Genomic DNA, 12337 nt, shown 5'->3' on the forward strand with positions numbered 1-12337 from the left:
GGTACACTCTGGGAACAATTTGTGTAGAAAATGTTCCATTTCCCCCCAGGTTTTGTTTTCTTGATGCTTTAACATATTTAACTGCATCAAGAGTTTGTTGTTGGATGGAACCTTGGGTGCTGATGGTGGTCTTCCTCGTCCACTGTGTGCAACAGTCACCCTTAAGGCTTTATACTGATCATCATCTGAAATACACAGGCATGAAATTTGAGACAGCTCTAATGCTTTAAAATACTCTTTTTTTTTCATTTCATAGATGCTTTTGCATATATATCATTTATATGTGTGTGTGCATGAGTGTGTGATGAATGTGCACTGATACATGATCTACTAATTTCATTACTACTCCACTGTAATGGTTTCAATTAAATTGATGTAAGTTTTATGTAACAACGTAGCTTAAACTTATTTCATGTTTACTAATCATATAAGTTATTTATTCTTTACATCATTTACACACACACACACACACACACACACACACTAACTAATCCATACTCAGGCAACCTCATGTATGCAGTTCAACAGACACTAACTCTGTGCATACACTCTTAGTATATAAGATACATACTAATGCGCGCACGCACGCACACACGCACACACACACACACACACACACACACACAGACGCGTGAAATTGTCTTGGCGTTTGATGACCAGAACAGAAGTGGAAAGATACACGTGTTCCCATGCTGTCCGACGTCGGTCACAATATTAAACCATCAGTCCGCTCTCACTAACTCAAAACCCTTGTACAACAAAAAAATTACTGAATAATCTGACACTTCATCTTCTAGATACAGCTGTCGATCGCGGTAAATTTTTGAATAAAAGATCATAATTGTGCTAAAAAATAACGTGACTGACGAAGCGTTACTGTTCCCAGTTACACATCAACACTGCTGAAGCAAAGTTGTTAGGATTCATCCAAACCCACAAAAATATAAAAAAAATATGATTTACATTTATTTTCAAAATAAACATATTGAAAAAAAATTTGCTTACAAACCTGTAAGTTGGCGTGTTTTCCATTCTTCAAACGATGATGACGAGCAGACGGCTTCGATCGCCGCCATGGTCGAGCAGCGTTGCGGGATCCGAAATCGGTCACTCGTTTTTCTTCCAAAGCGCGTTCGAGACCCTCTCTTTATAGAAAAAGCCATAATTGCACTTGAAAGTGCATAGTTTAAACTTTCTTTTCTTGTAATTTGCTCGTGATTTGAAACACTGGTTCGTATGTTATAGGGTCGCAAACATCAGTCTCACACTTTAGCTGCGACTTTCAGATCTACTTTCTGTGAAAACCCCAACAAATTTCTAGCAGATCAAAACTTGAGAATCCTGGCTTGCCAGTGACATAGTTTCTAAATTTATACATGGCCAAACAATGCAGCGCGAAACGATCGAGTGACACACATGTTATTCTGCTCGCGCGGCAAGCACGGCGGAGTCTGTCACCGCAGTAAAAATCGACGCGACACCCTTTGTGTTTGAACGCCCGGCACATACCAGTTTGACTCGAATGATAAAAACAAATACCACAGGAAGATAGATGAAAGAATGAACTTTATTCCAGTATAAGATTGGTGTCATTTAAATAAGTTTGGTAGTGAAACGAGCGAGTTGAAAATGGTCAAATTATGGGTCTGGACTGCGCTGTTAACCACAGCCACAGTGGCCGCGGACCGACCTACAAAAATGACAGCAAACAAAAACCAGTGTGCACGAATATGATTAAATGAAAATCACTTAAACAATACACCTTTCTCTGCTGGAAACATAGGCACAAAGAGCGCGGCGCGTGCTCCCCTCCCCCCCCCCCCCTCCCATCCCAGTGGAATCTAGGTCAGCAGCCGTGCTCCTGACCGCTCACTGAACTCTGAAACTAAATAGCTCTGCTGGAAGTTAAGCGGCACAGCCGTGCATCACCACACGGTACAGAACCTTGATCCCTTCCATCAGGTAGCTGTCCATCACCACCACCTGTCGTCATCATCATCACTGTCATCATCATCATCACTGTCGTCATCATCATCACTGTCATCATCATCATCATCGTCATCACCACACAGTACAGAACCTTGATCCCTTCCATCAGGTAGCTGTCCATCACCACCACCTGTCGTCACCATCATCACTGTCATCATCATCATCATCACTGTCATCATCATCATCATCACCACACGGTACAGAACCTTGATCCCTTCCATCAGGTAGCTGTCCATCACCACCACCTGTAACCATGACAGCAGGGCATGAAAGGCCACAGGATTTAGGGCCCTTTGACTCAAGTCACCACCCACCACATAGTTAAAGGGGACATCAGTCTGCACAGTAACCATGAGAGCAGGGCATGAAAGGCCAAAAGATTCAGGGCCCTTTAACTCGAGTCACCAGCACTCACCATATAGTTGAAGGGGAGGTCAGAGTAGATCCACCCCAACCAGTTGTCAAACACCGCCTCCACATTGCTGCAGCTGCGCACGAGGGACACGTAGGAGGATTTCTGCACAGAAGACAGAAAGGAAGAGTTTGTATTATACTCCATGTTTGGTGATACATATACTTACCATGTCAAACTGATGCAAACTAGGCCTATCGGTTTGCTCTGCTTGACCAAATTTCGCGCGGCTAACAGTGAAAAGACAAGCCGTCTTGCCTGGTCCGCTCTTTGCCAATGAAATGCCTCTAAAAGCTATGAGTGCTGAATCATTCCTTTGGCCAAGGCTCTCCACGCCATCTTGTCAGGTTTATACTCTGTCTCGTCTTACGGTTTTTTTGGCTATTAAGCGTATTCATTTGGCCTTATTTTGCTGCATGCGGCTTGTGTTCATTGTATTCTTACATTCTGTGTACTCGATTCGACTCGGCCCCCTCAATTCGTTTGTTTTTCTCTACCTCTAAGTTGATCCTGTCTTTCCTTTCTCTGTTGGGGATCAGACAAGATGGTTTTTGTTACGTTCACTACCCACAAAAATAGAGTATGGCTGCCTACATGGCATGGTGAAAACGGTCATACTCATAAAATGCTCACTCATGTACATACGAGTGAACGTGGGAGTCGCAGTCCATAAATGAAGAAGGAGTTACATTCAGTGTTAAGTAGCACTTTTAGTGCTGAGCATCAAATCGTTTTTACCAGTGTAATGCAGTGAGTGGTTTTCACATACATGTGGGTGCATAGCAGAGAAATAAAACATAATACTTGCTCTCACACGCAAACATGTACCCATGGGATGTACTCACACACTCGTTCAAATGTACATTAAGTGCATCCACACACACACACACACACACACACACACACACAATCAATAAACCAATCAAGTTATCAATCAATAAGTCTCTATCAAACATACAAACACACACACACACACAATCAATCAATCAATAACTCTCATTCAAACAGTTACACACACACGCAAACACACACACACACATAAAATCACTCAATCAGTAAGTCTCATTCAAACACCCCAACCCCCTGACACACACACACACACACTACCACCACCACCACCACCACAAACCAAAACCCCCAACCCAACACAACACAAAAATTAAAAAAAACACTCCCACCCACACCCACACACAAACACACACCAACAACTCAGCATATTTCTTAGCCAGAACCAACCAACCCAACCCACTGCAACACCCACACAAATACCCCCACCCACACACACAAACACACCACACACCTCCCACAACTCACAGGATATTTCTTCACCAGATCCAACCAACCCAACCCATCGCAACACCCAAAAACAAACACCCCCACACACATACAGACACACCCCCACCCCGACAACTCACAACATATTTCTTAGCCAGAACCTTCACCACACATTTAGAAATTAGAGGCCTCGATACCTCACTCCCACCCGCCCACACAAACAACCCCCCCTCCCTCCCCACACCCCCCAACTCACAGCACATTTCTTAGCCAGATCCAACCAACCTAACCCATCCCAACCTAACCCACCAAAACAAACAAACTCCCACCCACCACACACACACAAACATACCCCCACACCCAACAACTCAGAATATTTCTTTGCCAGATCCTTCATCACCTGCTTAAGAACCTCAAATGCCACATCAACCCAACACCCAAACAAACATTCCCACCTACCCACACACAAACACACCCCACACCCCCAAACAACTGACAGCATATATTTCTTCGCCAACTCCTTTACCACCTGCTTAGAGGCCCTCGAAGGCCACGCCAACCCAACCCAACCCAACACCAAAACAAACACTCCCACCCCCCGCCACACAAAACACGCCCCTACACCCCTTCAACAACAACTCACAGCATGTTTCTTAGCCAGATCCTTCACCAACCCTCTTGGATGCCTCGAAGACCACGCCAACCCAACCGTACACCCAAAAACAAACACTCCCACCAACACACCCACACAAACAAACACCCCCACCCAACTCACAGCATATTTCTTCGCCAGATCCTTCACCACCCGTTTAGAAGCCTCGAAGGCCACACGACTCTGCATAAGGTAGACAGGCCCCTTGCTCTGCAGCAGAGTCAGAACACAACTGAAGCACTGCTCCGCGTCCAGGTAGTGCAGGAAGACGTCCACCAGAGACAGGAGCCCCGGGCAGTAGCTGATGTCCGGGGAGAGCTGACCGATGACCGCCACGATCTTGTGAGCGGCGTTCTTGCCCAGGGGGGTCAGGAAGTACTCCGTCAGCATGGTCTCTTCCTGTGGGGGCTGCTGGGGCCAGACTGGGACTGGGATGTCCTCGTCCTGCACGTCTGGAAGGGAGAGTAGTTTGGTTTTCTTAAACATTATTTACAATTTATGGTGAACTCACTCAGTACTGCCAGTTAGCTCCCCTGACATTCCCCACGGACGACCTTCTTCTTCTTCTTCTGCGTTCACTCGTATGCACAGAAGTGGGCTTTTACGTGTATGACCGTTTTTACCCCGCCATGTAGGCAGCCATACTCCGTTTTCGGGGGTGTGCATGCTGGGTATGTTCTTGTTTCCATAACCCACCGAACGCTGACATGGATTACAGGATCTTTAACGTGCGTATTTGATCTTCTGCTTGCATATACACACGAAGGGGGTTCAGGCACTAGCAGGTCTGCACATATGTTGACCTGGAAGATCGTAAAAATCTCCACCCTTTACCCACCAGGCGCCGTCACCGTGATTCGAACCCGGGACCCTCAGATTGACAGTCCAACGCTTTAACCACTCGGCTATTGCATCCGTCCCCACAGACGACCCATTTGTATGGGTAAGAAATGCAATCGCCAAAAAACAAATGTTAGAATTTATGAAGTGAAAACTTCCAAACTGATAAGTTAGTTGAGGACAAAATATAAAACTTCCTCCCTTCTTACGCTGTCACACAGTGAGATGATGAAAGTATCCATATTTTTTGTTCAAAATTTGCACACACTGATGACTTGTAAATGAGTCTAGGAAAGCACAAAGAGTTTGAAACAGATTAAATTCAGAACGTTATATGGCCACGATAGGGCCCCTTTGTCTAATTCTGTTGTCTGCCTTGTGACCGAGGCGAAACTAGGTCAGACGCCATCGTTGACATGCACTCTTCACGAGAACCAGTCACTGCAAAAAATAACTATCCTTCTCGCGAGCACAGCAACACACACTGCAGAGGAATGTGGAAAGGTCAGTTGAGATATTCTTAGCTCATAACGTCATTATGGAAATAACTTGCCACTCCAAAAATTCAAAACTATCTAAGGCTCTGATCGGAAACCTTCATCTAAAACGGTTGTAAACAGTAGGGCCCCGATTGGGCCCCTTCGTCTGGAATGAGTTAAAGGTCCCCACCGCCTCTTATGGCCATCTGGGTAGTGAATTCATGTCCAGAACGGTACACAACTATAATTTACATACATACATGTGGAGTGATGGCCTAGAGGTAACGCGTCTGCCTAGGAAACGAGAGAATCTGAGCGCGCAGGTTCGAATCACGGCTCAGCCGCTGATATTTTCTCCCCCTCCACTACACCTTGAGTGGTGGTCTGGACGCTAGTCATTCGGATGAGACGATAAACCGAGGTCCCGTGTGCAGCATGCACTTAGCGCACGTAAAAGAACCCACGGCAACAAAAGGATTGTTCCTGGCAAAATTATGTAGAAAAATCCACTTCGATAGGAAAAGCAGATAAAACCGCACGCAGGAAAAAATACAAAAAAATGGGTGGCACTGTAGTGTAGCGACGTGCTCTCCCTGGGGAGAGCAGCCCGAATTTCACACAGAGAAGTCTGTTGTGATAAAAAGGAATACAAATACAAATACATGCACTCAAGGTCTGACTGAGCGCATTGAGTTATGCCGCTGGTCAGGCATCTGTCTAACAGATGTGGTCTAGTGAATATATGGATTCGTCCCAATACAGTGACGCCTCCTTGAGAAACTGAAACTGAAACTCTAATTACAGTTTAAGGTTAAAAGTGCCACAGCCACTTACAGCTACTAGAGCAGTGAATGCATATCCACCGTGTCAGGGTTCCACAGCCTTTTATGGCTATCACGGCAGTGAATTCATATCCAGTGTCTGGGTTCATTTAAGTTTGAGGCTAACCCATTCAACCCTTATGTCAATCCCTGATATAAGCCAAGCGCTGAGCAAGAACGTGAAAGACACACACGCATGAAGAGCACTCACCCCCAAACAGCTCCTTCTCCATCTGCACAAAGACGAAGGCCTTCTCCAGCTTGTGCAGGTGGCTGCACACCTCCAGCCAGGCCGCTCTCCTCACCGTGGACTGCACGGCCCACAACCCGGACCTCAGCAGCTTCTTCAGCTGCTTCCTGGAGGAGGGCTCCCCCACGCTGTTCAACAGCCTCTGCAGCTGCTGCTCCTGCATGTTGCCGGAAGGACTCGAACCCGTGCCCGTGCCCGTCCTCCCCAGGGCCGCCCACAGCCGTTGCATGTCCACGAAGTTAGAGAAGGGTTCTGTGGTGGGGGTGTGGTTGTTGGCGCTGTCGCCGTTCTCCCGGGGATGAGCATCACTGGAGGTGAGGGCGTTGAGGTTGTCAGCTTCTTCGCTGATGACAACGTCAGCACTCTGTGTTTGGACTGGTGGTGGAGAGAGAGGGCTGTTGGTCTGTTGTGGTGAAGACGAGGGACTGTCAACATTTGAAGCGTCCACATGTTTCAAACTCCTTCTCCTTCGTCCTTCCTGAGCCTGGGTGCCGTCACTGTTCTCAGCACCGGAACTACCCCCAGAGGCTGCTGGCGCCGTCCTACTGCTGGAACCCACAGCTGGTGCCAGCCGACCCCTCGTGAACATCCTGGATGGACTGAGGGAGGAGTCCATGTGGTCCACACTTCTCAACGAGTCCCCGTCCAGGGACGATGGGGAGGAGGAGGTGACCGTCTTGTCCGTGCTGATGGAGGGGCTCATGGAGGACAGGTCTGCCACCTGGTGGTGTAGTTTGTTGACCATCTCGCCCCCCACGCCACCGGTGTCACCCCCGACACACACCACACCGTCCACGTCACTTTCATCCTGCAGGCACGACCCATCCAACAACACCACCGTCTGACTGCCACACTCGGTCCCCAGCCCTCCATCTCCATCTCCTGTCCTTGACGTCCAAGTATCCACCACATGCTCCTCTTCCTTCGAACAGGACGCCCTGCTTGGTCGCCGCCTCTCAGACTCTGGTGGTTGTCTGTCCTGCGGTTCTTCGTGCAAGGCGTTGGAAGCGTCAGACGCACACCTGTCTTGCTCCTGGCCAGTCCTGTGAGGTTCCGTTTTGGCTGCGTCCCCCTCCAAGGATGCTTCCCCCGAGGACAGCTGCAGAACGAGATCCACCATGGTTTCCTGTGCTGGGTCCCTTGTCGTTTCCATCAAGCACTCTTTACACAGCCATTGATGCACATCTGTGTCTGGGAGAGGGGTTTAGAACACAGGTGACAGTCAGTCGATGAAGGTCAAGGTCATGAGGGCGTGACATGCTGCACGGTGCTGCTGGTCTGTCTGTAGTGCTGCCCTCTGGCCCTGTTGCTGCTGTCACTCACGGGGACAGGAGGGGAGGTAACAAGGCAGGTGGGGATGAACGTCACTGAAACATGGGGAAAGAAACATTATTTTATGCTGCTTACTGCATAGAGAGACAGAGTGAGGGTGTGTCTGTGTGACTGTGCTGTGTGCGTTTGGTGTGTGTGTGTTTGTGTGTGTGTGTGTGTGTGTGTGTGTGTGTGTGTGTGTGTGTGTGTGTGTGTGTGAGTGAGTGTGTGGGGGTGTGTGGGGGGTGGGGGAGGGGGTTGTTGCATGAGTATGTGTGTGCATTAGGTCATTCTCCAGTTTGAAATATTGCAGAGACATCTGTCATGAATTCAGTGCATGTGTACGTATATAAATTAAGGTAGGGCTTTATATATTACATGACTTTTTTTGCCTCCTATCAAATTCATGATTGTGCTTGTATTGTGACATGTTTGCAAAAAACACTATTCAAAACGAACCAGAGATCATTTTCACTCTCCTTTGAATTCTGTTGATTTGTTTGTTGGGGGTAGGGGGGAGGGCATTGGTCGTTTCTGAAATACTTTTTTTTGGTCTAGTTTCCGGGGTGCATGACAGAGGTGGTGTTAATTACTTTTCAGCTCATTAGCAGTCATGTTTCTGTTGAAGATGATGCTCATAAAACATGGGAACATACTTCCTGACTCTTGAAAAGACAGCACTGTGATCCCCTGCAGAGGAATTGAACTCCAAAGGATAAAACCACTTTCATTCAACTGGGCTGAAGAAATGATTGATTGATTGATGTGGATACTTATATAGCGCCTATCCTCGGTCAGAGACCAAGCTCTAAGCACTTTACATACACGGGGACATTTGCACCACAGGCTGCCTACCTGGGTAGAGCCGACTGACGGCTGCCACTGGGCGCTCATCATTCGTTTCCTGTGTCATTCAATCAAATTTCAGACGCACACACATACATACTCAGACAGACATGTAACATTTAACGTGTATGACCGTTTTGGTTTTTTTATTTACCCCGCCATGTAGGCAGCCATACTCCACTTTCGGGGGTGTGCATGCTGGGTATATTCTTGTTTCCATAACCCACTGAACGCTGACATGGATTACAGGATCTTTAACGTGCGTATTTGATCTTCTGCAAGCGCATACACACAAAGTGGGTTCAGGCACTAGCAGGTCTGCACATATGTTGACCTGGGAGATCAGAAAAATCTCCACCCTTTACCCACCAGGTGCACCGAGATTCGAACCCAGGACCCTCAGATAAGTCCAGCGCCATTCGGCTATTGCACCCATGATTCATGATAAACCTAAGTGACATGTGCAGCATGCACTTAGCACACATTAAAGAAAGGCAAGATTCTGAAGAAAAATACACTGTAACATATATATATATATTTGTATCTATATTTGTATTTCTCTTTTTATCACAACAGATTTCTCTGTGTGAAATTTGGGCTGCTCTCCCCAGGGAGAGTGCGTCGCTACACTACAGCGTTACCCTTTTTTTTTTGGTAGTTTTTCCTGTGTGCAGATTTATTTGATTTTCCTATCGAAGTGGATTTTTCTGCAGAATTTTTGCCAGGAACAACCCTTTTCTTGACGTGGGTTCTTTTATGTGCGCATAGTGCATGCTGCACATGGGACCTCGGTTTATCATCTCATCCAAATGACTAGCATCCAGACCACCACTCAAGGTCTAGTGGAGGGGGAGAAAATATCGGTGGCTGAGCCGTGATCTGAAACAGCGCGTTCAGATTCTCTCGCTTCCTAGGCAGACGTGTTACCTCTAGGCCATCACTCCACATCATATGTATGTATGCAAAGAAAGACAGAAAAGATCTGAGCACATCACACCTCTTTTGCAACATCTCCACTGGCTCCCTGTCTCGCACCGAATAAAGTACAAAATCAGCACTCTATGTTATAGACATATTCACAAAACTGCCCCTTCCTATCTCTGTGGCTGCCTTCACCTCTACACTCCATCTCGCTCACTACGATCGGCTTCGGATCCACTCTATTTACGCATACCCAGATTCAAACACTCCACTGTTGGCCGCCGTTCTTTCTCTGTCTCTGGACCTTGCGATTGGAATGAACTTCCTTTTTCGCTTCATCAAGTCTCCACACTCAGCTCTTTCAAGTCTGGCCTTAAAACCCACCTCTTCCCCAAATACCCTCCCTTGCCTGCCTCTTCCTTGTCTTTAGTTTCTACAGTTTTAGAGTTATGCATGCGTGTGAATGACTGGTGCGAAAGCGCTTTGATTTGTCTCTGCACAAGATTCAGCGCTATATAAATACCATTATTATTATTATCATTAAAGCACTTAAGAGTTTGATCTCTGACTGAAGGCAGGTGCTATATTAATATAATAAGTATCAATAATGAATGAAAGTAGATCACTGAATGAAGACAGAGGTCAGGCATTCCAAACTGTTCATCAATCTGTTTTTATTTCCAAGGCAGTAGTTGCAGCCCTTAACAGAATTGTAAAAACTGCCACCAAGATTTCCCAGGCTGATCTACCTTCTCTAGAAGACATATATTATAAGCAGCTACTCAATAAAGCAAAATCAATCAGCCAGGACAAATCACATCCAGCTTTTGGAATTTTCAAGATGCTCCCCTCTGGTTGATGGTACAGAAGTATAAGAACGAAAACCAATCACTTCGCCAATACCTATTTCCCCAAAGCAATCAATGCCCTGTCTCTCGAACAAATCCAGTATGATAAATAGAATTGTGCAATCAACAACCATCTACCTAAAGATCTAGTCATCAGCCCTATCCACATATAATATGCAGCTTCTGTTCAAACGTGCGTGCATGTGTGCACGCGTGCATGCGCGCACGTGAGAAAGAGAATTTGTGTGTGTGTGTGTGTGTGTGTGTGTGTGTGCACCCCAATATCCCTTGTGACCCTGGTACACTTGGTCATAAAGACATATTCTATTCTATTCTATCTTATTCTTTTTTTTCTTCTCTACTTGGGAGAGACTTCAGTTTTCTTTCAAATCAATCCTTTTTAACATTTCTTATTTCATTTTCACTCCTTGATATGAGCAGCCTCAAAGACTGGGAAAGAGCTGATTTATACTGAAGAAGCTTGCTGGAACAGACTTTTAATGTAGGTAAGTTGTGTGCTGTTTTGTTTTCAAACCCTGACACTGTTGATTTAATTCTCTGCATTTTGCTGAGTGTGCGCACTGTCGGTTTAAGAATGAAAAAAAAAAACAATCAGAGAAAGCACAAATATGAATACAAAATGTGTCATCTAGGCCTAAGAATCAGAGAGAACAAGTTAAGGTAGTGTGTGTGTGACTGAACAAAAATGAGGTTTTACTTTGTCATTTATATAGATCTGCACAAGAACAGGCAACAAAAACACACACACACACACAAATAACATCAAGCTAATTTTTTTTTTTTTTTTTAATCTGCACATTTCCCACAATAAAACTGAGTCCTTCCATTCTGTTCCCGGATCATAAACACAAGGGCAAACATTACAAGACAACGCCAACAAAAGGGGGCCTTCACGAACCGGAAAACCCACAGTCATTCGGAATGCCTGTGACCCTCATTCACATTCAAATGAGCTCAGACCCACACACAAAACAACACAGTTTGCCTTCTCTCCGTGCACTGGAAACCCTGTCATGCTGTCGGATGGTCACTGTAAACACACACAGAATCTCATTCATTAACAAGCCGCGACGTCAACCCCCTGCCAATGGACTACCGAAATCACTGATAGAAGCGCTCAGTGCCACACAATCCACAAAGCCACCAGCACCTTTGAAGCAAACTGTCATGCCAGTCTGGTAGAAAGGAGGACAAGCTAAATCTCAATTGCCATTTATGTATCAGTGTTGAATTGAAATATCAAATGCTTTGGTGCCATTATGCCAACATTCAAGTGTTTGTGTGTAGCCCATTTCATTTGCCAATGTGTGTGTGTGTGAATGTGCGCGCGAGTGTGCAAGAGCGAGCGTTTTGTGCACATGTGAGTGTTGGGCAGGAGGGGGGATGGGGGGGAGGGGTGTATGCGTGTTTGTCTGGCTGTTTGCTACTCTGTGTATGTAAGAGAGAAAGAGAATAACATAATGATCGGACAGATGGCTAGCTTAGAATATACACAATATTATGTAACAGGTTTTGATGTTTTGATAATAATAATAATTGATAATACTGTTGTTGTTGTTTTTTCTTCATGGTTATGTTTGTACATTCTAAGAACCTGTATTAAACTGGATTATTCTCGGTGTTCCCTCGATGTCTCAGAAGATTATGTTGCTAGTTTTGTGGTATATTGACC

The 12337-nt window shown here is 45.9% G+C and overlaps 1 protein-coding gene across 7 annotated transcripts in view; it reads right to left on the reverse strand.

Annotated features, from left to right (window-relative positions):
• The window catches only part of LOC143288978 (GTPase-activating protein skywalker-like), a 41909-nt gene that overhangs the window by 15921 nt on the left and 13651 nt on the right, over window positions 1-12337 (reverse strand). For all 7 annotated transcript variants that reach the window (XR_013056160.1, XR_013056161.1, XM_076597699.1 and 4 more), the window contains exons 3-5: window positions 6680-8085; window positions 4452-4780; window positions 2405-2506 (exon numbers count right to left, since the gene is read on the reverse strand). Coding sequence is in view for 5 of the 7 variants with exons in the window: in XM_076597699.1 (XP_076453814.1) it covers window positions 2405-2506; window positions 4452-4780; window positions 6680-7871 (1623 nt within the window). In the remaining 2 variants the exon portion in view is untranslated. The remainder of the gene's footprint in view (window positions 1-2404; window positions 2507-4451; window positions 4781-6679; window positions 8086-12337) is intronic.

The sequence above is a fragment of the Babylonia areolata genome, chromosome 13 (assembly GCF_041734735.1).
Source record: "Babylonia areolata isolate BAREFJ2019XMU chromosome 13, ASM4173473v1, whole genome shotgun sequence".
In the NCBI taxonomy this organism is placed as follows: Eukaryota; Metazoa; Mollusca; class Gastropoda; order Neogastropoda; family Buccinidae; genus Babylonia; species Babylonia areolata.